The sequence below is a fragment of the Ornithorhynchus anatinus genome, chromosome 5 (assembly GCF_004115215.2).
Source record: "Ornithorhynchus anatinus isolate Pmale09 chromosome 5, mOrnAna1.pri.v4, whole genome shotgun sequence".
NCBI lineage: Eukaryota > Metazoa > Chordata > Mammalia > Monotremata > Ornithorhynchidae > Ornithorhynchus > Ornithorhynchus anatinus.
In genome coordinates this window covers 76,833,295-76,859,351 of record NC_041732.1, presented here as the reverse complement: position 1 = coordinate 76,859,351, position 26,057 = coordinate 76,833,295, and the positions used below count along the sequence as shown (strand labels likewise).

The 26,057-nt window shown below is 48.7% G+C and overlaps 1 protein-coding gene across 1 annotated transcript in view; it reads right to left on the bottom strand.

Annotated features, from left to right (window-relative positions):
• TTC34 (tetratricopeptide repeat domain 34) overlaps positions 1-26,057 on the bottom strand; it is a 43,211-nt gene that overhangs the window by 8,934 nt on the left and 8,220 nt on the right. The window contains exons 3-4 of the mRNA XM_029066191.2: positions 19,053-19,245; positions 5,410-5,576 (exon numbers count right to left, since the gene is read on the bottom strand). Of these exons, the coding sequence (XP_028922024.1) occupies positions 5,410-5,576; positions 19,053-19,245 (360 nt within the window). The remainder of the gene's footprint in view (positions 1-5,409; positions 5,577-19,052; positions 19,246-26,057) is intronic.

Sequence of the window (26,057 nt, the reverse complement as noted above, 5' to 3'; positions counted from 1 at the left end):
ACCACCTCACTCCTGCCTGGAACTCCCTCCCCTTTCCTATGTGACAGAACACCACGCCCTCATCTCCCAAGCCCTATTAAAATCATACCTCCTCCAGGAAGCCTTCCCTAACTAACCTTTCATGCTCCCCTTCCTAGTCTCCTTCCCCTCTGCATCACCTATATACTTGGGTCCATACTCCAAAGCACTTTATTAATAATAATAATGATGATGGTATTTGTTCAGCACTTACTATGTCACAGACTCCATACTAAATGCTGGAAATTCTGGTATTTGTTACGCACTTACTATGGGCCAGGCACCGTTCTAAGCACTGGGGTGGCCGCGTGGCTCAGTGTAAAGAGCCCGGGCTTGGGAGTCAGAGGTCACGGGTTCTAATCCCGGCTCTGCCGCTGATCAGCTGTGTGACTTTGGGCAAGTCACTTAACTTCTCTGTGCCTCAGTTACCTCATCTATCAAATGGGGATTAAAACTGTGAACCCCACGTGGGACAACCTGATCACCTTGTATCCCCCAGCGCTTAGAACAGTGCTTTGCACACAGTAAGTGCTTAACAAATACCACAATTTATTTATTTTATTTCCTAGCAAATAGGGTTGGACTCAGTCCCTCTCCCTCAATGGGCTCACGGTCTTAACCTCCATTTTACAGATGAGGTAACTGAGGCACAGAGGAGTCAAATGACTTGCCCAAGGCCTCATAGCAGATAAGTGGCAGAGCTGGGTTTAGAATCCATGAGCTTCTGACTCCCAGGCCCATGCTTTATCCGCTATGCCGTGCTAATTTGATATCTGCCTTTACCTGCTCAGCACTCAGGTGCACATTCTTATACTGTATAGCACTATACAGTGCTAAGCGCTTAGTGCAGTACTTTGCACAGAGTAAGGGCTCAATAAATATGATTGAATGAATGAATGAATACTGTTTCCTTTACCTGTGATTGATATGAATGTTTGTCCGCCCAGCTAGATTTCTCCCTGTGGGCAAGGATCAAGTCTACCAACACTATTGTCCTCTCCTAAGTGCTTAATACAGTGCTCTGCACCCAGTAGACTGGAAGCTCCTCTAGGGGAGGGATCACATCTTCCAACTCTACTGTCCTCTCCCAAGTGCTTAATACAATGTTCTGCACCCAGTTGACTCTAAACTGCTTGAGGGGAGGGATCATGTTTACTAGCTCTATTGTCTTCTTCTCCCAAGTGCTTAGTACAGTGCTGCGCACACAGTTAGTGCTCAATCAATACCACTGTTTGATTGATGTGAAAGGGGAGGAAGTCACAGACCGGGGGCAGGGCATGAGTCACACCTCCCTGAGCGTGGTTCAGTGGAAAGAGCACATGGTTAGGAGTCAGAAGACATGGGTTCTGATCCCGGCTCTGCCATTTGTCGGCTGTGTGACTTTGGGCAAGCCACTTAACTTCTCTGTGCCTCAGTTCCCTCATCTGTAAAATGGGGATTAAGAGTGTGAGCCCCACAGGGGACAACCTCATTACCTTGTACCTACCCCAGCACTTAGAACAATGTTTGGCACATAGTAAGTGCTTAACAAATATCATTATCGACCAATGGCCCATGTCCTACCACTGATCTGGAATGCCTTCTCTCCTCACATCCGCCAAACTAAGTCTCTTCCCCTCTTCAAAACCCTACTGAGAGCTCACCTTCTCCAAGAGGTCTTCTCAGACTGAACCTCCCTTTCCCTCTGCCCCTCCTCCCCTTCCCACTGTCTCTACTCCCTCCCTCTGCTCTACCCCCTTCCCTGCCCCACAGCACTTGTGTATATTTGTATACATTATCTGTTACTCTATTTTATTAATGATGTGTATATATCTATGATTCTATTTATCTATTTTGATGGTATTGGTGCCTGTCTGTCTGTTTTGTTTTGCTGTCTGTCTCCTCCATTTAGACTGAGAGCCTGTTGTTGGGCAGGGATTGTCTCTATCTGTGGCCAAATTGTCCATTCCAAACGTTTAGTACAGTGCTCTGCGCACAGTAAGCACTCAATAAATATGACTGAATGAATTATTATTATTATTCTCTCTCCAGAGAAAAGTGAGCCTCCCTCCTTTTGAGCTTTTCTTCAACCAACCACTCCCATGGGGCACAGCTAGAAAAACAATCTCAAATCCAGAGGCTTCAGGGGTCTCGGTGCAGGCCTCCGGCATCTGGCCGCAGCTGGGACCCAGATAACATGAAGCCCATCCTATGTGACGCTGATCCCCTGGTCTCAAAGGCTGGACAGACTGAAAGCTCCCGCTAGACTTTAAACTCATTATGGATACGGAACATGTCTGTTTATTGTTGTATTGGATTCTCCCAAGTGCTTAGTACAGTGCTCTGCCCACAGTAAGTGCTCAATGAATATGATTGAAATACAGTGCAATAGAATGAATGAATGAATGGACAGGTGGACTGACATCACATTCCCAGGACAGCCCCCGGAGGTTCCTGCAAAGCTCCTGGCTCCGGGTGTTCCCGTCCAGACACATGGAACCATCCAGAATCCCTAAAGGGACTTGATTTCTCAGCTTCTACAGCAGGTTCTTCTCTGGACCTAGTGACCCACACTCTCTTCCTTCCTAAGCCAAACCATCCCTCCCCTCCCTACTTTTCTCTCAATGTCCACGTTGACTGGCACCTTAGTCTTTTTTTTCTAATGGTATTTGTTAAGCACTTACGAAGTGCCACACGATACTAAGTGCTGGGGTAGACACAAGATAATCAGGTTGGACACAGTCTGTCTCCCACATGGGGCTGATGGTTTAAGCTCTATTTTACAGATGAGGGAACTGAGGCACAGAAAAAATAATAATAATGATAATTGGGGTATTTGTTAAGTGCTTACTATTTGCCAGGCACTATACTAAGAGCTGGGTTGGATTCAAGCAAATCGGGTTGAACACAGTCCCTGTCATTCACTCATTTGTATTTATTGAGCATTTACTGTGTGCAGAGCACTGTACTAAGCGCTTGGAAAGTACAATTCAGCAATAAATAGAGACAATACCTGCCCACACTGGGCTATCCCATCTGAGGTTGACAGTCTTCATCCCTGTTTTACAGATGAGGAAACTGAGGCCCAGAGAAGTGAAATGGCTTGTTCAAGGTCCCCTAGCAGGTAAATGTTGGACCTGAGATTAGAACCCAGGTCTCAGTCCCAGGCTCTTTCCCTTAGGGCCACACTGCTCCTCTAAGAAGCCCCAGATCTGGTTTGGCTTTGTTAGGCTCCTTGATCTGAGCCAACTCAGGGGGCCCTGCTAACTGGTCATCCCACAGAGGGTGACTTTTCCATGAATAGTGGAGTGGTTTGCCACCATTCTGCTAAAAATAAGGAGCCAGATATTTTTCCTTTCCCACTCACTCACCTCATTTTGGCAAATAAATTAATTAATTCATTCAGTCATATTTATTGAGCACTTACTGTGTGCAGAGCACTGTACTAAGCACTATATTTTCATTACCCTATTTATTTTGTTAATGAGATGTACATCACCTTGATTCTATTTATTTGCTATTGTTTTAATGAGCTGATCATCCCCTTGATTGTATTTATTGCTAACTTTCTTGTCTGTCCGTCTCCCCCGAATAGACTGTGAGCCCGTCAAAGGGCAGGGACTGTCTCTGTTACCGATTTGTACACTCCAAGCGCTTAGTACAGTGCTCTGCACATAATAAGTGCTCAATAAATACTACTGAATGAATGAACAATGAACAGACACATTCCCTCTCTCCAACGAGCTTACAGTCTAGAGTGGGGCAGAAAGACATCAATATAAATGAATAAATTACAGATCTGTACATAAGTGCTGTGGGGCCGGGGGGTGGGGAAGAACAGGGTGATGCAAAAGCGAGTGGGTGAAGAGGAAGAGGGAGCGTTAGTCTGGGAAGGCCTCTTGGAGGAGATGTGACTTCATTAAGGCTTTGTTGAAGTGGGGAAGAGTGGGGAAGTGGAAAAGGTGTCACTCATTATAATGAGTTGGCAGTCAAAACAGTTCTTACAATAACCCCTATAAAAGTAGGATTGTCAATTGGGCAGTCCCCATGTTTGTCCTCATTAATCAGTCAATCAGTGGTATTTATTGAGTGTTTCCTATGTGCAGAGCACTGTTCTAAGTGCTTGGGAGAGTAGAATACAACAGAATTAGCAGACACATTCCCTACCCATAATAAGCTTACAGTCAGCACTTAGATTCTCTTTATGTTACTCATCTTTAACCACCCTCTGCAAATCACTGGGGAACAGCCCACTTAGATCCTTTTCTCATCCATTCCAGGTTACTTGACAATAATGGCAATGATAATAATAATAATAATTATTGTGGTATTTGTTAAGCACTTAGTATGTGCCAGACGCTGTACTAACTGCTGGGGTGGATACAAGCAAGTCAGGATGGGGACAGTCCTTGCCCCATGTGAGACTCACAGTCTCAATCTCCATTTTCACAGATGAGGTGCCTGAGGCCAGGAAAGTGAAGTGAATTGCCCAAGGTCACACAGTAGATAAGTGGCTAATAATAATGGACTTTGTTAAGTGCTTATTATATAATAATTATGGTATTTGTTAAGCACTAAGTGCCAAGCACTGTACTAAGCGCTGGGATGGATACGAGCAAATCAGGCTGCACATAGACCCCTGTCCTACATGGGGCTCGCAATCTCAATCCCTATTTTACAGATGAGGCAACTGAGGCTCAGAGAAGTGAAGTTGGCCAAGATCACACAGCAGGCAAGGGGAGGAGCCAGGATTAGAACACATGTCCTTCTGACTCCCATTACACCACGCTGCTCCATCGAGCAGCTATATGCCAAGCACTGCACTAAGTACTGGGGTAGATAGGGGTAGATACAAGATAATCAGATCCCACGTGGGGCTCACATTCAAAGAAGGTCACCTCTTCTCCATGAGGCCTTCCCTGATTAAGCCCTCTTTTCCCCGGCTCATCTCCCATCTGCATTTGGATCTATGACCTCTGGATATTTGATATTTACTCCACCTCCAACCGCACAGCACTTATGTACAGATCTTTAAATTATTTCTTATAAATTACATATTTTTATTCATATTAAAGTCTGCCTCCTCCTCTAGGTGTAAGTTCATTATGGGCAGGGAACGTGTTTGTTAATTCTCTTGTATTATACTCTCCCAAGAACACAGAACAGTGCTCTGCCCATAGTGAGAGCCCAATAAATAGCACGGATGGATCGACTGAGGAGAGAGAACAGGCATCGACTCCCCATTTTGCGGTTGAGGGAACTGAGGCCCAGAGAAGTGAAATAATTTGCAACTGGTGGAGCCGGGATTAGAAGCTAGGTCCCCTGAATCCCAGACCCAGGCTCTTTCCACTAGGCCAAGCTGCTTTCTAAGGATCACATCCTTCGGCTTGGGGGAGGGTCACACAAGGATACCTTCTGCTGGTTAAGGACCAGGAGCATAAACGCCCTCCCGCACAGTGCTGCCACGTTCCCGGCGTCTCTGCTGAGGACGGAGTTGAAGTCGTACAGGGCCGTTCTCTTCTGGCCTAGCCGCCCATAGCATCGGGCACGAGTCAGGAGGGATTCTGTGGCCTGACCCCCTGGAGGAGAGAAGAGACAAAGATATTGACCTCCAACGCCACTCGGGAAGGTAGAGGAAGTGGTAGGGGGAGAAAGGGAAGTGAAAGTAGGATAGGACAAATAAACCCCATTAAAACTTTAAGACTGGAAGCGACTTGAGGGGTCGGGTATATTATCTCTATAACCCCACTCCTCAAGAACCTCTGGTGGTCGCCCATCCATCTCCGCATCAAACAGAAACGCCTTACCGTCGGCTTTAATGTACTCAATCACCTTGCCTTCTCCTACCTTTCAACTCGCTACTCTCCTACTACAACCCAGTCCGCACACTTCGCTCCTCTAATGCCAACCTATTCACTGTACCTCAATCTTGTCTATCTCACCATTAACCTCTCACCCACCTCCTGCCTCTGGTCCTGGAACACCCTTTCTCTTCTTTTCCGACGGACAGTATCCTCTCCACCTTCAAAGCCTTACTGAAGGCACATCTCCTCCAAGAGACCTTCCTCCACTGACCCTCATTTCCTTTTCTCTCATTCATTCATTCATTCATTCATTCATTCATTCATTCATTCATTCATATTTACTGAGCACTGCGCGCCAAGCACTGTACTAAGCAATTGGGAGAGTAAAATATAACAATAAACAGACACATTCCCTGCCCACAATGATCCCACAATATAGAGGGGGAGGCAGATATTAATATAAAAAATTACACATATGTACCGTAGTGCTGTGGGGCTGGAATAGTTATGAATAAAGGGATCAAGTCAGGGGACGCAGAAGAGATTGGAGAAGAGGAAAGGAGGGGCTTTGTCAGGGAAGGCCTCTTGCTCCCATTCCCTCCTGCATTGCCCTGATTTGCTCCTTTATTCTCCACTGTCTTAGCCCCAAAGTGCTTATGTACATATCTGTAATTTATTTATGTTAATGTCTGTTTCCCCCTCTAGAAGTTCACTGTGGGCAGGAAACGTGTCTGTTATATCGTACTCTCCCAAGCACTGAGTAAAGTGCTCTGCACACAGTAGTGCTCAATAAATACTATTCATTGATTGATTATAACAAATTCTTGCTGTCTGCTAAATTCAGCCGCTTCCGTCTTCCCCCGTCTTCCCATGCCCGCAACTCTCACCAACCTTGTAAAATTTCCTCCAACTCTCTCCTGGACCTCATCCAATCTGGCTTCTGCCCCCTTGACTCCACTGAAACCACCCTCTCAAAGGTCACCAATGAGCTCCTTCTTGCCAAATCCAATGACTCCTCGACTTCTCAGCTGCCTTTGACACTGTGGACCATCCCCTTCTTTTCAATACATTATCCAACCTTGGCTTCACTGACCCTGTCCTCTCCTGGTTTTCCTCTTATCTCTCTGACTGTTCATTCTCAATCTCCTTCAGGGATCCTCCTCCCCCTCCCATTCCTTCACTAAAGGGGTCCCTCAAGGTTCAGTTCTTGGTCCCTTTCTACTCTCCATCTGCTGGCTAGACTACTGTGTCAGCCTTCTCTCTGATCTCCCTTCCTCTTCTCTGGCCCCGCTCCAGTTTATTCTTCACTCCGCTACCCAGCTCATCTTCCTGCAAAAATGTTCTGGGCATGTCACTCCGCTCAGTGGAAAGAGCACGGGCTTTGGAGTCAGAGGTCATGGGTTCGAATCCCACTCTGCCACTTGTCAGCTGTGTGACCGTGGGCAAGTCATTTAACTTCTCTGTGCCTCAGTTACCTCATCTGTAAAATGAGGATTAAGACTGTGAGCCCCACGTGGGACAACCTGATTCCCCTGTGTCTACCCCAGCGCTTAGAACACTGCTCTGCACATAGTAAGCGCTTAACAAATACCAACATTATTATTATTATTCTTAAAAACCTCCAGTTGTTGCCTATCAACCTCCGCTCAAAACAAAAACTCCTCACTCTAGGCTTCAAGGTTCTCCATCACCTTGCCCCTTCCTACCTCTCATCCCTTCTCTCTTTCTACTGCTCACCCTGCACACTCCGCTCCTCTGCCGCCCACCTCCTCACCGTCCCTCGGTCTCGCCTATCCCGCCGTCGACCCCTGGGCCGCGTCCTCCCACGGTCCTGGAACGCCCTCCCTCCTCACCTCCGACAATCTAATTCTCTTCCCCTCTTCAAATCCCTACTTAAAGCTCACCTCCTCCAAGAGGCCTTCCCAGACTGAGCTCCCCCCTTTTTCCCTCTGCTCCCTCTACCCCCCACTTCACCTCTCCGCAGCTAAACCCTCTTCTCCCCCCTTTCCCTCTCCTCCTCCCCCTCTCCTGTCCCACCCCCTCAGCACTGTACTCGTCCACTCACCTGTATATATCTTCATCACCCTACTTATTTTGTTTAATGAGATGTACATCACCCTGATTCTATTTATTTGCCATTGTTTTTATGAGATGTTCTTCCCCTTGACTCTATTTATTGCCATTGTTCTTGTCTGCCTGTCTCCCCCGATTCGACTGTAAGCCTGTCAAAGGGCAGGGATTGTCTCTATCTGTTGCCGATTTGTACATTCCAAGTGCTTAGTACAGTGCTCTGCACATAGTAAGTGCTCAATAAATACTATTGAATGAATGAATACTCACTCCCTTGGAGAACTCATTCACCCTCATGACTTCAACTATCATCTCTATGTGGATGACACCCAAATCTACTTCTCCTCCCCTGTTCTCCTTCCCTCCCTCCAGGCTTGCATCTTCTCCTACCTTCAGGACAGCTCTACCTGGATGTCCTTCCGCCACTAAAACTGAACATGTCCAAGACCGAGCTCCTTATTTTCCCTCCCAAACCCTGTCCTCTCCCTGACTTTTCCATCACTTTGGATGGCACAGCCATCCTTCCCATCTCACAAGTCCGCAAACTTCGTGTCATCCTTGACTCCACTCTCTCATTCAGCTCACACATCCAATCTGTCACCAAATCCCGCCGGTCTCGCCTTCACAACATCGCCAAGATCCACCCTTTCCTCTCCAATCGAAACACTACGACATTAATACAATCACCCATCCTACCCTGAATGGATTACTGCATCAGCTTCCTTTCTAACCTCCCAACTTCCTGCCTCCCCCACTCCAATCCATACTTCACTCTGCTGCTGGATTATCTTTCTACAGAAACATTCAAGGCATGTCATCCTCCTCCTCAAAAACCTCCAGTGGTTGCCTATAAACCTCCGTACCAAACAAAAACTCCTCACTACTGGCTTCAAAGCTCTCCATCAACTTGCCCCTTATCTCACCTCCCTTCTGTCCTTCTCCATCTCAGCCCACACATTCCGCTCCTCTGGTGCTAACCTTCTCACTGAGCTTCGATCTCTCCTATATCGCTCCCAACCCCTGGCCCTTGTCCTACTTCTGGCCTGGAACACCCTCCCTCCTCAAATCTTCCAAACAATCACTTTTCCCCCCCTTCAAAGTCCTACTGAAGGTGCATCTCCTCCAAGAGGCCTTCCCAGACTAAGCCCCCTTTTCCTCAGCTCCCCTTCCCTTCCAACTTGCTCCCTTTGCTCTTCTTCCCCTCTCCCCACCCCACATCACTTATGTACATATGTATAGATCTACAGTATTACTTATTTATATTGATCCCTGTTTATTTGTTTTGATCTGTCTACCCACTCTAGGCTGTAAGCCTGATGTGAGCAGGGATTGTCTCTCTTTATTGCTGCACTGAACTTTCCAAGCACTTAGTACAGTGCTCTGCACACAGTAAATGCTCAATAAATACAATTGAATGAATGAATGAACTCCTGAAGCACCCAATCCCAATCCGTGGGCTCCCTGACCGCAGATGACCTTACCAACCACTTTCTGGTTAAATTGAAACCAATGGAGCCAATCTTCCTTTACCCGATCACTCCTTTACCACACTGCTGCCCATTCCTTATTCTGCTTCCCTACTGTTTCTCGCGAGGCGGTCTCTCCTGCCTGCTCTCTAAATCCACACCCCCTCCACCTGCACCTCCGATTTTAATCCCTCTCACTTCTTAAAAACCCTTGCTCCCACGCTCTCCTCCTCCTCCCACTCACTGCTATTTTCAACCTCTCAGTCTCTGATGGATCATTCCCTTCTGCCTTTTAAGACACTCGTCTCCCCAATTCTAGAAAAAAGCCTTTTCTCAATTCCCCAGCCTCCTCCAGCTATCATCCCATCTCTCAGCCTCCTTCAACTCTCATCCCACCTCCCTGATCCCATTCCCATCCAAACTCTTGGAACAGGCCATTTACACCTGCTGCCTTCATTCTTTTGTCCAACTCCCTTTTCGATCCATGGCAATCAGATTTTGAACCCATTCACTCCACCAAGGTGATACATTTCCTAATGTCATAAACCTGTAGCCAAGTTTATGAGGCTATACTTTCTCCAAATCCCCCTTGACTTCTCAGCTGTCTTTGCCACTGGGGACCAGCTTATTCTCTTGGACACACTCTTAGGCCTAAGAGAAGCAGATCGATTTAGTGGAAAGAGCATTAGCCAGGAAGTCATAGGACCTGGGTTATAAACCCGGCTCTGCTACTTGCCTGCTGCTTGATCTTGGGTGAGTTATTTAATTTCTCTGTGAATCAGTTCCCTCACCTGTAAAATAGGGGCTCAGTACCTGTTCTCTCTCCTACTTAGACTGTAAAGCCCCTTGTGGGACAGTGACTGTCCAACCTGACAAACCTCTATCTACCCCAGTAGTTAGTACGTTGCTTGGCATATAATAAATGCTTAACAAATACCATTTTTTAATATTATTATTATTACTACTACTATTCCTCTCTCATGGTTGCACCTGGAGAGTTTCCAGTACTCCACCGGTCTCGATTATGGGAGGGAGAGTCAAGCGGTGGCATATCCATTGCCTTCCTAACAAGGGCAGTGGTTAGCGAGCGGAAGGTAATCTGCTACAAGTCAAAACTCACCTGGGCCGGGCAGCAGTAATATGAGAGAGCGTCGAGGGCAGCAGGTGGGAAGAGGCAATAGTAATCTACTTCCGTATTTTGACCAAGAAAACTCTATAGATACCTCTACAAGTCTCGGTATGGGTCAGAGACGACTCGACAGCATAAGACAAGACAACTACTACTGGAAAAGTCCTGGTTCTTCTCTTTCCTCTTTGGGGATGTGTGTTTATTCAGTAGGTATTCAATTATTAATTTTGATTACACTGATTGGAATGTCTATTTTATGTCTTTCTCCTCCTCTAGAGTGTGAGCTCCTTGTGGGCAGGGAATATGTCATTTCTTTATGTTGCATTTTCCCAAGTACAGGGCATTGGCCTCAGGAGGTGGGGTCAAGAAATGCTGTCACTAATACCCCCACTGCACTCTCCCCAGTGCTGACTGCAGTTGTCTGTCCACCTGAGCTGTCCAATAAACTGCTCCCCGTGCAAAGTTGGGGCCAGTCCAGTGCTCTGCTGCAGATTGCTCTCGGCACAGCTTCCACACACAGTAGGTGCTTAGCAAATGCTATGGATTAATGCAGGGAGGAGAAAAGAGAGGAAGAAGAAGACGATTTGATGATGATGATGATGGGTGGCCTAGTTAAAAGAGCATGGGCCTAGGAGTCACTGCCACTTGTTTGCTGGGTCGATTTGGGCAAGTCACTTTACTTTTCATTGCTCCAGTTTCCTCACCTGTAAAATGGATTTTCCTATTTGCCCTCCTTTTTAGACCATGAGGCCTGGCGGACAAGGATTGTGTCCGATCTGACCATCTTGTATCTGTCCCAGTGCTTAGTACAGTGCTTGGCACATAGTAAGTACTTAATAAATATCAATATTATTATTATTATTTGCCCATATCATTCGCCTCTACCACCCCCTCCAGATACTTGTCGCTGCCATCTACCGCCCTCCTGGTCCCACTTCCGACTTCTTCAACCACCTTGACCCCTTTCTCACCTTCCTTCTCTCCTTCTCTCTGCCCACTCTGATCCTCGGAGACTTCAACATCCATACGGATGTACCCGACGACTCCTCTGCCGCCCGCCCGCTATCCCTCCTCGACTCTGCCGACCTCCTCCTCCACCATACCGCGCCCACTCACCGACTCGGTCACACCCTCGATCTCGTCATCTCCTACCGCTGCACTATCTCCTCCCTCACCGACTCTGAAATCCCTCTCTCTGACCATAACCTTCTCACCTGCCTCATCTCTCACACTCCCTTCCCCTGCAAATCTTCGCTACTGACCCACAGAGACCTCCGCTCTCTCGATCCCATCCGTCTTTCCAAAAGCATTTCTCTTCACCTTGCCGCCCTGTCCTCACTTCCCACTCTCGACGATCAGGTCTCCGCTCTCAACTCCACCCTCTCTACTCATCTCGACTCTCTCGCCCCCCTTTCCCTCCGCCGCTCTCGTTCCAGTAACCCACAGCCCTGGATCACCTCCTCTGTACACCTCCTACGCTCCTATGCTCCAGCTGCTGAGTGTTGCTGGCGAAAGTCCAAGCACCAAGTCGACCTCACACACTTCAAATTTATCCTTTCCTGCCTTAACTCTGCCCTCTCCTCCGCCAGGCAAAACTTCTTCTCCTCCCTCATCGACACCCATGCCCGTCACCCACGCCGATTGTTCCGGACCTTTAACTCTCTCCTTAGGCCCCCTGTTCCTCCCCCTCCCCCATCTCTCACCCCCAATGATCTGGCCACCTATTTCCTCACAAAAATCAACACGATCAGGTCTGAGCTCCCCCGTCACCCCTCCACCTCTCCCCTCCCCTCCACCAACCCTCTCCCCTATTTTCCCATCCTTCTCTGCAGTATCCTTAGAGGAGATCTCCTCCCTCCTCGCAAGTGCCACCCCCTCCACCTGCGCCTCGGACCCCATTCCCTCTCACCTTATTAAAACCATCGCCCCTGCCCTCCTCCCTTCCTTAACTTCTATTTTTAACCACTCAATCTCCAATGGCTCCTTCCGCTCTGCCTTCAAACCTGCCCACGTCTCCCCCATCCTAAAAAAACCCGCTCTTGACCCCACTTCCCCCTCCAGTTATCGCCCTATCTCCCTACTACCCTTCCTTTCCAAAATCCTAGAATGAGTCGTCTACAATCGCTGCTTAGAATTCCTGAACTTCCATTCTCTCCTAGACCCCCTCCGATCTGGCTTCCGTCCCCTCCACTCTACCGAGATTGCTCTCTCTAAGGTCACCCGTGACCTCCTTCTTGCCAAATCCAATGGCTCCTACTCCATTCTAATCCTCCTTGACCTCTCTGCTGCCTGTGACGCTGTCGACCTTCCCCTCCTCCTCCATACCTTATCTCACCTTGGCTTCACGGACTCCGTCCTCTCCCGGTTCTCCTCTTACCTCTCTGGCCGGTCATTCTCGGTCTCCTTCGCTGGCGCCTCCTCCCCCTCCCATTCTTTAACTGTTGGAGTTCCTCAAGGGTCAGTTCTTGGCCCTCTTCTGTTCTCCATTTACACTCACTCCCTCGGTGAACTCATTCGCTCTCACGGCTTTGACTACCGTCTCTACGCAGACGACACGCAGATCTACATCTCCACCCCTGTCCCCTCCCCTTCCCTTCGGGCTCGCATCTCCTCCCGCCTCCGGGACGTCTCCACCTGGATGTCGGCCCGCCACCTAAAACTCAACATGAGCGAGACTGAGCTCCTCATCTTCCCTCCCGATCCCGGTCCTCTCCCAGACTTCCCTATCACCGTGGATGGCACGACCATCCTTCCCGTCTCTCGGGCCCGCGATCTCGGTGTCATCCTTGACTCGTCTCTCTCGTTCACCCCACGCATCCTATCCGTTACCGAGACCTGCCGGTTTCACCTTTACGATATCGCCAAGATCTGCCCTTTCCTCTCCACCCAAACGGCTACCTTACTGCTACGGGCTCTCGTTATATCCCGGCTAGATTACTGTGTCGGCCTTCTCTCCGATCTCCCTTCCTCCTCTCTCGCCCCGCTCCGGTCTATCCTTCACTCCACTGCCCGGCTCATCTTCCTGCAGAAACGATCTGGGCATGTCACTCCCCTTCTTAAACAACTCCAGTGGTTGCCTGTTGACCTCCGCTCCAAACAAAAACTCCTCACTCTAGGCTTCGAGGCTCTACATCACCTTGCCCCTTCCTACCTCTCCTCCCTTCTCTCTTTCTACCGTCCAGCCCACACGCTCCGCTCCTCTGCCGCCCACCTCCTCGCCGTCCCTCGGTCTCGCCTATCCCGCCGTCGACCCCCGGGCCATATCCTCCCGCGGTCCCGGAACGCCCTCCCTCCTCACCTCCGCCAAACTGATTCTCTTCCCCTCTCCAAAACCCTACTTAAAACTCACCTCCTCCAAGAGGCCTTCCCAGACTGAGGTCCTCTTCTCCCTCTACTCTCTCTACCACCCCCCCTTCACCTCTCCGCAGCTTAACCCTCTTTTCCCCCCGTTTCCCTCTGCTCCTCCCCCTCTCCCTTCCCATCCCCTCTGCACTGTACTCGTCTGCTCAACTGTTATATTTTCATTACCCTATTTACTTTGTTAATGAAATGTACATCGCCTCGATTCTATTTAGTTGTCATTGTTTTTACGAGATGTTCTTCCCCTTGACTCTATTTATTGCCATTGTTCTTGTCTGTCCGTCTCCCCCGATTAGACCGTAAGCCCGTCAAACGGCAGGGACTGTCTCTATCTGTTGCCGACTTGTTCATTCCAAGCGCTTAGTCCAGTGCTCTGCACATAGTAAGCGCTCAAGAAATACTATTGAATGAATGAATGAATATTTTTCTTGCCAACAGGGAAGCAACCCAGTTCCATGCCCTTTGAGCTCAGCCTTCCTGAAGGATGCCCCATTTCTGCTCTGATTCCCCTGACAGCCTGCAGTTAGTCAGGAGAAGATGGACTGGGTTGTCTCAGACCTGAAGTTACCCTTTTCCCGCGGCTCATTCTCTGCCCGGGCAGCCACCTGCCGTCCCTCCTCTCTGGGGCTGGAGATTTTCCTCAGGGTGGAACATCTTCCACTTAATCTGGGGGTCAGAAGGGAACCCACAGCATTGCCAGGGAGATCCTAGGGATGAGTAGATCCCGAACTCCTCTGAGGAAAGTTCTTTTCTTGTCTTATGCTGTCGAGTCATCTCCGACCCATAGCGACTCCATGGACACATCTCTCCCAGAACGCCCCAGCTCCATCTGCTATTTTTCTGGTACTGTACCCAGAGAGTTTTCTTGGTAAAAATAAGGAAGTGGTTTACCATTACCTTCTTCGAAAGACCTTGAGACGAGTGGATTATCCAACACATGCAGTGGATTGTACCAAGCTAGTTGGGGATGGAGGAAGGTGGGGGTGGCTTAGCAGTTGGGCATTTATCCCTCAGCCACTTCTCAAATGAATTATTTCTTGGAAATGTAGAATCTCCATTGGGCTGGAAGGCAGGAGCGTGCTCACTTCCACCGAGGGGTCCAGTGGAGAGAGCAGTGGATGGGAGACAGGAATGGCCCAGGAGAGGGAGCCCTGGCCATGTATTAGGTGCCCAATGTTCTGGTCCCCGCTCTGCCACTGCCCTGCTAGTGTGACTAGGGGCGAGTCCCTTAACCTCTCTGGGCCTCAATTTCCTCATCTGTAACATGGGGATAAAATAGATTGTGAGCCCCATGTAGGACATAAACAACAGAGGCCTAAGGACTGAATTTAAAGCTCTCCAGGTTGAGCCAATAATAATAATAATAATTGTGGTATTTGTTAAGTGCTTAGTATGTGCCAGGCACTGTTCTAAGAGCTGGGATGGCAAATTGGGTTGGACACAGTTCTTGTCCACATAGGGCTCACAGTCTTAATATCCATTTTACAGATGAGGGAATTGAAGCCCAGAGAAGTGAAGTGACTTGCCCGAGGCCACACAGCAGGCAAGAGAAGCAGTATGGCTCAGTGGAAAGAGCCCGGATTTAGGAGTCAGAGATCATGGGTTCTAATTCCGGCTCCACCACCTGTCAGCTGTGAGACTTTGGGCATGTCACAACTTCTCTGTGCTTCAGTTACCTCATCTATAAAATGGGGATTAAGACTGTAAACCCCACATGGAACAACCTGATTACCCTGTATATCTACCCCAGCGCTTAGAACAGTGCTCTGCACATGGTGAGCGCCTAACAAATACCAACAGTATTATTACTAAGAGGCAGAGCTGGGATTAGAACTCAGGTCCTCCTGACTCTCAGGCCTGTACCCTATCCATTAGGCCGTGCTGGAGCTCAACTTAAGTGGCCCAGTTAATTCAGCGGAGACTACCGCTCCTGCTGGGATTTCCCTCCAGAAAGCAGTAGTGATGTTCCTCTGAAGATTCCTTTCCAAAGTCCCCTGCCAGGGAGAATTAAAGTTATTTCCAGAAGCAAATGATGGAAACGCGGCGCCCTCTGGTGTCTTTCTCAAACACGCGTAGCATAGGACAGAGGGAGGGAAAGAGAGAGAGGGAAGGAGAGAGGGAGTGAGAGAGAGAAGGGGAAAAAAGAAGAGGAAGAAAAAGGGGGAGAAAAGAAGGGAGAGAAGGGAGAAAAGGAAGGAGAGAGAGATAAGCGTGGAGAAAAGAAGGGAGAAAGGGAGAACTCATAAGATGGAGGCCTTCATACCCTGAACCAACTCATTTAAACTTTCTTCTTCTTCTCCCTCTGGAGTTTATCTCCACCTCTGGCGGTGATTTCCAAATAATAATAGTGAGAATGATAATAGCGGTATTTGTTAAGTGTTATTATGTGCCAAGCACGGTACTAAGTGCTGGGGTCGGAGTCAAGATAATCAGGTTGGACAAAGTCTCGGTCCCACATGAGGCTCACAGTCTAAGGGAAAGGGAGAACAGGCATTGAATCACCCTTTTATAGATGAGGAAACTGAGGCAGAGAGTAGTTAAGTGATATACCCAAGGTCACCTAGCGGGCAAGGGGTGAAGAATAATAATATAATGAACTTCATTTCTGTTCACATTCCTGGGATTAATCACGCCACTGCCTCAAGTATTTAGCAATGAGCTATTTGGTGTTAGAATTTACCGAACACCTATGGTGTGCTCAGCCCTGTGTGATAATAATGATAATAATAATGGTATTTGTTAAGTGCTTCCTATGTGCCAGACACTGTACTAAGCTCTGGGGTGGATACAAAGTATATCGGGCTGGACACAGTCTCTGTCCCACATGGGGCACGTAGACTCAATATTAAGCTCTAGGAAGAGTCCAATAAAAGCATGACTCACATTCTGTGTCCTCAAAAAAGTTGCAGTTTAATGGGGGAGAGAGACAAACATACGTTATTTACCATAGTGACCTCAAAAGGAATAACAAGGAAATAACAGGAAGAAAGGGGATTGTAACTGTGGGACCTTGGGCAAATCACTTAACTTCTTTGTACCTTGGTTTCCTAATCTATAAAATGGGAATAATAATAATAATAATAGTTCGGGTATTTGTTAAGCACTTACTGAGTGCCAGGCACAGTTCTAAGCACAAGGGTAGATAGGAGCAAATCAGGTTGGACACGGTCCCTGTCCCACATGGAGCGCCCGGTCTCAATTCCCATTTTACAGATGAGGAAACTGAGGGACAGGGAAGAGAAGTGACTTACCCAAGGTCACACAGCAGACAAGTAGCAGAGAACCCACGATCTTCTGACTCACGGGCCTGTGCTCTAGCCACTACACCATAAGATCCCTGCTTTTTCCCTCTGAGACTGTGAGTCCAATGTGGGACAGAGACTGTGTCCAGTCTGATTACCTACTGTCTATTTCAGTGATTAGCACATAGAGAAGCAGCATAGCCTAGTGGATAAAGCATGGGGCTGGGATATAGAAGGACCTGGGTTCTAATCCTGACTCCTCCTCTTGTCTGCTCTGTGACCTTGGGCAAGTCACTTAACTTTTCTGTGCCTCAGTTACCTTATCTGTAAAATAGGGACAAAGACTGTGAGCACTCAACACCAACCTCTCTACTGAACTCAACTTACTCGCTCCCCTTTCCCTTCGCCAATCCCATACCACAGATCCACAGCCCTGGATCCCCTCCACAGTCTGCTTCCTTCGCTCCAGCGCATGAGCTGCAGAACTCTGCTGGTGGAATTCCAGATATCAGGCCAATCTCATCCACCCCAAACATCTTTGTCTGTTTTAACTCTGCCTTCTCCTCAGCCTGGGAATATTATTTATCCATCCTTATCGTCACCCATGCCCATTGCCCTTGCCAGTTGTTTCAGATGTTTAATTCTTTCCTCATTCTCCTGTCCCCCTGCCTCCCCCATCTCTTGACACTTATGACCTGGCTGTGTACTTTATTGAGGAAACTGAAGCCACCAGGTGCAATTTCCCTAAAATCTTCCATGTTCCTCTCCTGTCCCTCCTTTCTTCAACCCTCCCATCTTTCTCATCAGTGCCTCAAAAGAAGATATCTTGCCTCCTCTCAAAATCTATCCCCTCCACCTGCATCTCAGACCTCATCCTATCACACTTCATCAAAGCAGTTGACCCTTTCTGACCACCATCTTCAACTATTCGGTCTCCGGTGGCTTTTTCCCCCAGTGCTTTCAAATATGCTCATGCCTCCCCATTCTAAAAAAAATTCCCTTGACCTCATGGCTTCCTCCAAATATTACCCCATCTCCCTCCTACCATTCCTTTCCATACTTCTAGAGCAAGTTGTCTACCCCTGCTGTCTCTACTTCCTCTCTTCCAGTTCTTTCCTTGACCCTACTGAAAGGCTCACCTCCTCCAAGAGGCCTTCCCAGAGTAAGCCCCCCTTTTCCTCAGCTCCCCCTCCCCTCTGTGTTGCCCTGACTCACTCCCTTTGCTCTATCCCCTCCCTGCCCCAGAGCAGTTCTGGGTCTACTATTGTCCATCTAAACCCACTCTCCTGGAGAACTCACCCGCTCCCATGGCGTCAACTACCATCTCTATGATTCCCAAATCTCCATCTCCAGCCCTTCTCTCTCTCCCTCTCTGCAGTTTCACAGCTCCTCCGGCCTTCGAGACATCTCTACTTGGATGTCCTTCCAGCCTGCCACCCTGCCTGTTCCTACCTCAACAGACAGCACATAGTGCTTAACAAATACTATCATTACTATTATAATTATCATCTTAGATTGTGAGCCTACTGAAAGACAGGGATCATGTCAAATTCCCACTTGGGTATTCTCTTGTCCCCACTCAGGGTTGGACTTGGAGAGTTTGCAGTTACTCTACTAGTCTCAGCTATGGGAGGGAGAGTCAAGCAGAGGTCTACCCATTCTATTCCAAGCTTGGGGAGCGAGTGGAAGGCAATCTGCCACAAGTTAAAAGTCACCTGTACAGTTGCCCCAGCATTTAGCACAGTGCTCTGGACTTAGGAAACACTTAATGAATACCATGACCGCAACTAGGAAGAATGCCTGGGTATGGGATGCAGAAAGATGGACATCTGTGCAGGCGATGTTTAAGTTTCTCCGGTGACTCCCCCGCTGCCTCATCCCTTACCGCCTCCCAGTCCCCTGCTCCCACGGTCCACAGCCGCCCCCAAACTCCCTTCCCATTGCCTGCTGCGGCAGCTGGAAGTGCCCCGCCCAGCCCCCTTACCGGAAGCGATGATGGCCAGCGAGAGGTACGCCACGGCCTCCTTGACGTACGTGTCTCCCTCCTTGTGGTCGAGGATGACAAGGGCCCTGGCGTGGCAGTGGGCGTGCAGCCGCATCCTGTCTTCCTCCGGGAACGCCTCCAGGATCGGTTGGAGGCACGAAGTGTCCCCGAGCTGGATGACTTTCCGGATCAGCTTCCCCAGCGACAACAGGAGAGACTGTCAATCCAGAGAAACCGCCTCCGCCGCAGGCCAGCCCCTTGAGCCCGGTTTGATCCCAGTACTGGCCTCCGTGCTGGTCTCCCTGCCTCCGATCTCTCCCCTCTCCATTCCACACTTCACACCTCTCCTTGGATCAGTTTTCTAAAACACTGGTTCAGCTCATCTCCCCCTCTCTCACAGCCTTCAGACACTTGCCTGTTCCTCTCCACTCAAGGAGAAACTCCCGACGACTGGCTTTAAGGAACTACGTCAACTCTTTCCTAACTACTCATCAACTCCCTTCTCCCACTACACCCTGGCTCAAGATCTTCTTTCCTCCCAAGTTCATCTTCTCATTGGGCCTCATTCTCAAGTCTCCCACCTCCAGCCCGAGGCTCATGTCCTTCCTCAGGGCTCTAACATCCTCGCCCTTCCCCTTGACCCAGCAGCTGGGCCACAGACTCCATGAGGGCAGGGAAAGGGGGCTTAGTGAGCCTGGGGGCCCGGGCTAAATTGTCAGGAAGGAGAGCGAGAGCCAGGTGATTTAGCTCCTCTCGTATTTCTCAATCTCACTTTTTTTCTGTCTCTCTCACTCTCTGCCTCCCACTCTTGCTGCTTTCTCCCCTACTGAGGCTTCCAACCAAGGAGAAGAAGGAAGGAGAGAGTAAACTCATTGTGGGCAAGGAATGTGTCTATTATATTGTTATATTGCACTCTCTCAAGCACTTAATACATTGCTCCGCACACAGTAAGCACTCAGTAAATTTGATTGATTGATTGATTGATTGATTGAGAGACTCAGAGAATCTGTCCAGAAGAACAAATGAGCCCACTTCCAGCACCCATTTTCCTAACATGAGCTTACAACCTAGTTAGAAGGTCATGGGTTCTAGTCTCGGCTCTGCCATTTATCTGCTGAGTGTGGACCAGTCACATCACTTCTCTGTGCCTCAGTTACCTCATCTGAGGCACATCTGTAAAAGGGGGATTGACACCGTGAGCCCCACGAGGGACAGGGGCTGTGTCCAAACTGATTTGATTGCATCCATCCCAGACTTAGTACAATGGCTGGCACACGGTAAGCGCTTAACAAATATCACAATTATTAAGTATTATTATCAAATAACAATAATTATTAATAATGATAACCTCCAATCAAATCTGGCTCGCCTCCTGGTCTGGTTCCCAGCTTTCCCATTGAGAAATGGACCCCAAGCATGCCTCTAGCTTACTGGAGGAGACATAAAGTCAACTATCAGGCCTCAAAGGGCAGCCAGACCACACCAAAGTAGTGTAAACATTCTACAGTTAGCAAGAAACACAGAAGGCTATCTAAATATTTCTAGTTCCTCTCTAAGGAGAGCAAAATGTCAGGGGTGTTGGATGGTCCAAGCTGGGAGAATATGGGATGGAGAGCGGAGAGTGAGGGGTGTTTAATAGTCCATGCTGGGTCACTGGAAGGTAAGTTTAGGGTGGAGAGGGGAGAGTCAGGGACATTCGCTGGTCTTTGTGGCAGATGGATCTGAATCCTTTAAGGAGAAGAAGGAGAAGCAGCATGGCCTAGTGGCAAAGGTACAGACTTGGGAGTCAGAGGACGTGTGTTCCAATCCCAGCTCCATCACTTGTCTGCTGTGTTACCTTGGGCAAGTCACATAACTTCTCTGTGCCTCAGTTCCCTCATCTGTAAAATGGGGATTAAGACTGTGAGTTCACTGTGGGACAACTGATTACCTTGTATCTACCCCAGCACTTAGAACAGTGCTTGGCACATAGCAAGCACTTAACAAATGCCTTATTAAACATTTGATATTTACCCCATCCTCAGCTCCTCAGCATTTATGTATAAATCTATAAGTAGTTTTAAGGTCTGTCTCTCCCTCTAGACTGCAAGCTCTTGGAGGGGAAGGAAACGTACCTACCAACTCTGTTGCACTGTACTCTCCTAAGTCCTTACCTCAGTGCTCTGTGCACAGTAAGCACCCAATAAATATGATTGATTGAGTCAGGAATGATGAGGGGAGAGCCAGGCAGTATTGGATGGTCCTTGCCAGTTCGCTTGAATCTGTATCCTTTCAGCCCACCCTGAACTCCACAACACTTAGGAACATAGCCATAATTTATATTAATGTATGCCTCCCCTTCTAGACGGTGAGCTCTTGGTGGGCAGAGAACATGCCTATCAACTCTCTTAGACTCTCTCAAGTGTTTAGGACATTGCTCTTTACATAGTAAGCACTCAAATACTATTGATTGATTGAATCAGGCTGGAGCGGGGAGAGTCGGGGTGTTGGGTGGTCTCTGATGGGTCACTGGAGACAGTCAAGAATGGAGAGGGGAGAGACGGGGGGGATGGGTGGTCCTTGCCAGGTCACTGATGAGATCGAGGGGTCACCCAGGGTGGGAGTGCTGACGATCTAACGCCTCTTGAGAAGCAGCATGGCGTGGTGGATAGAGCATGGGGATGGGAGTCAGAAGGTCATGGGTTCTAATCCCAGGTCCACCACTTGTCAGCTGTGTGACCTTGGACAAGTCACTTCACTTCTCTGGACCTCAGTTACTTCATTTGTAAAAAGGGGATTGAGACTCTGAGGCCCACATGGGACAAGGACTCTGTCCAACCCCATTGGCTTGTAACCGCCCCAGCACTTAGTATGGTGCCTGGCACATCGTAAGTGCTTAACAAATACCATAATTATTATTATTATTATTATTATGGGGAGCTAATGAAGTTCAGTGGGAAACTGAAGTTCAGCTGCTGGGAAATGGTGAGCAGGAGGAAGCGCTTCAGGTGACAGACCAGGAGGACAGCGCAACTCAGAGCTCAGCCCCGTGAAGGTTTAAGCCTAGAACCGTTTTTCCAGGAACACGTGTTTGATTTTAAACATCAAAGATGCTCTGCGTCTCATTAACCAATTAGGATCAAATACTCCCCGAGAAGGAAGCGAGGGGCTCCATTTCCTCCTCAGCTTGGGGCCCCACGGGCTGCAGCCTTTCATCCGCCAGGGTTGGTCTGAGGTCTCGCCCCCCACACAAGCCTCCGTTGGGCGGGACACAGCAGGGAAAGGAGGACAGATGGGCACAGAAGCGGCTGCTGGGTGGCGAACCGAAAGGGGGTGCACAGATTGCTTCCAGACCAGGGCGGCCAGGCTCCATCCTTGGGCAGACCAGCTGACAGCGGGGAGACCAGAGCAGCAGATGGAGCAGCTTGGCCGGGGAAGACCGCAGCAGCAGGTGGACCAGCCTGGAGGGCAGCGGTCGGAAGAGGGTTGCTCTCCTGGAGCAGAGGCTTCTGGTACCTTGGGAGACTGGAAGCGGAATTGCTAACAGCAGGAGGCCTTCCAGGTGGTAAACCCACAGCGTGGCAAAGCGTCATTTTTCCATGCCCAGTGTGGAATGGAATGTGCATTTTGCATCAGTTAATTCAGTAATGTTTAATGTGCTGAGCACTCTGCTAGGAACCTACTGTTTTCTGAGCACCTCCTGTGTGCAGAGAGGGTGCTTGTACAAGAGTACAAGAGCAGAAGACATGGTTCCTGCCCCTTAGGAGTCCATCTTTTCAGTCACTCCCACATGAAAATGGAGACATTGCCAGGCACATCCCCTTCAAATGTAACATATATGCACACATAAAGAGGGTTAAAGAAAGTGCAGGGTGTCCTTTGTTTGGAAGAAGCTGCTGTTAGCCGGGAGATTTCAGACATAAAACCTGTGAGGAGGCACAGTGCTCTGGGCCTTGAATTTACCCCTTCACTATCTGAGATCGACCCTTCTGAGCAGTTCTGCTTGATTGCCTCATAACCATCTTGTTTAAGAGAACAAGAGTAACTCCAGTGACTAGAGCCCCTAGGAATAGTAGAATTCCAGGTGATGAAATGGAATACCTTTAGGCCTGGACTCCATTTTGATTGGCCAAGCTACTCAAAGGGGACATATCACATATCCTCCCCTCCTTTATTGTGCCATTATTGGGGGATTTGTTAAGCATTTACTATGTGCCTAGCACTGTACTAAGTATCAGGATGGATACAAGCAAATCAGGTTGGACACTGTCCCTCCTGTCCCACATGGAGCTCACAGGCTTAATCCTCATTTTACAGCTGGGGTAACTGAGGCACAGAGAAGTGAAGTGACTCGCCCGAGTTCACGCAGCAGACAAGTGGCAGAGCCAGGATGACAAGCCAGGTCTGTGCTCTTTCCACTTGGCCACGCTGCTTATCTGGAAAGCCAGATAAAATTAAGACCTGGCCAAAGGTCCACGTTCCTAGCCAGTGGTCCCAGTGCTCAGACTCAATGCTTACTCATTGGTTGGTCTCGGTACTCCCATCCAGTGGGGGCAGGAAGCCTAGTTTAAGAGGCAGCCTAGCCTCCTGGAAAGAGCATGTGACTGGGTGCCAGGAGACCTGGGTGGGATCCCAGCTCTGCCACTGTCCTGCTGTGTGAACGTGGCCAAGTCACTTAAGCTCTCTGGGTCTGTTTCCTCATCTGAAAATGGGGATAAGGTGGATTGTGAATTCTGGTTGGGACTGATTCTGTGTCTCCATTCTTCATTCATTCAATCATATTCATTGAGCGCTTACTGTATGCAGAGCCCTGTACTAAGTGCTTGGAAAGTACAATCAGCAACAAATGGAGACAATCCCTACCCAACAGCGAGCTCTCAGTCTAGAAAGTAATAGCACATAATAGGTGAAAAAATACATAATAATAATAAATTATCCAGCTCAGTAACCCCAAACCAACTGATGGGCCGTTCACACCTAAAGGTTTCTTCTTCCCCGCAGGGCAGTTCCCTTCCCTCACACTGTGGGCCCAGAGTGGTATAGGGACAGTGCCTTAATGGATAATCTTCTATCTATCCCAGTGCTTTGTACAGTGCTTAACACATAATAAGTGCTTAATAAATACCGCTATTATCATTTCCGGGGGTCTGGTTTTCCCACAAGATAAATTTAATCAGAGGCCAAATTTACGTAGCTTTCTTTTCCCTCTCTTTCTTTTACATTCCAGAGTACTCTGTTATATTGCACTGTCCCAAGCACTTAGGACAGTGCTCTGCACACACAGATGGACTGAAAGACACCATAATCACTGGGAGGGCCTCTGTCTACCCCAAAACAATAACTGTACATTTTGTCACGTGCATTATGTAGATGATAGGGTAGAATATCATAAAGATGCGCAGCAAAGGGTCTCTGTGGAAGTTCACAGAACCTTTATGGTTAGTGGGTATTTCTCCGGGGACATGAGTTGGGGGATTGTCCCTGATCTCCCCACTTGCTTCAGAATTGTTGCACCCCCCTCCGATGTCCCTGTGAACTCAGATGCCACTTCCAAGCCATGGAACCTGGTAGTAGGAGCTGAGGTGGAGCACTGCCTAGGGGAAAGAACATGGGCCTGGGAGTCAGAGGACCTGGGTTCTAATCCCACCTCCTCTACTTGCCTGCTGTGCCTTGAGCAAGTCACTTCACTTCACGGGTCCTCAGTTTCCTCATCTGTAAAATGGAGATGTTCTCCCCTCTACTTCAACCGTGAACTGGTTGAGGGAGGCCACATCTGACATGACTATCTTCTACCTACCCCAGTGCTTAATATTACACTTGGCACAAAGACAGCGCTTAACAAATACCACTATTTCTTTTTTAAATAAAAATGTTAGACACGAGTGCCTGGTTCCATAGGTCTACGATGCAGAGCCTAGGTGGGCTGGAAACCCGACAGTGACCCTGGTGAGAAAATGGACAAGCAGCCATCCCCGGAAGCCCCAGGGAGGGAACGTTTGGGCCACGTTTCCCCTCTCCTCAAGTACCTCCAGTGGTTGCCCATCCCCCTCTGCATCAAACTGAAACTCCTTGCCTTTGGCTTTAAAGCAGTCATTCACCTTGCCCCCTCCTACCTCACCTCACTACTCTCCTACTACAACTCAGCCCGCACACTTTGCTCTTCTAATGTTAACCTTCTCACTGAACCTTGATCTCATCTATTTCACCGCTAACTTGTCGCCCACCTCCTGTCTCCAGCCTTGAACGCCCTCCCTCCTCTAATCTGACAGTTACTCTCCCCATTTCAGAGCCTTATTGAAGGTACATCTCCTCCAAGAGGCCTTCTCTTACTAAGCCCCCTTTTCCTCTTCTCTCACTTCCTTCTGTGTCACCCTGACTTGCTCCCTTCATTCATCCCTTTCCCAGCACTATGGCACTTATGTACACTTTCATAATTTATTGCTTTACACTAATGCCTATCTCCCTCTCTAGACTGTAAGCTCATTGTGGGCAGGGAACAGGTCTGTTATGTTGTTATATTGTAGTCTTCCAAGTGCTTAGTACAGTGCTTTACAAAAGTAAGCACTCAATAAATACATTTGACTGATCGACTTAGGAGGCTACATTGGACTGATTGACTCAGGAGGCTTCCTGCTTCAGAAAACAAGCAGCATCCTCTTTCGATCCATCCCAGTGATGGATTCTCCCTTCTGCTCAGCCCATGTGACCGAAACCACAGGAGCTTGTGACATTTTGACTCCCTGGGAAAGGAAAGGCTTCCAGTCAACTTTTGTTTTAAAATAATCAAATGGCAGGGAATTAATCCACCATGAGGATCGCTTCTGTGAACCCCGGCTTTGTTCTTGGAGGACACGTCCCCTCTGGCGCCCAGCTTCCCCCATCGACCCAGGTCCCGGGTCCCAGGGAGAGAAAAGAAGTCCTGAAAACAGGGCACTTCATGAGCGGGACAGTTTAGAATGACTCAGCTAGGAGTCCTCCCTCTGTTTCTCTCTCCCTTCTTCCCTCCTTCCCTTTCTTTTTTTTTTA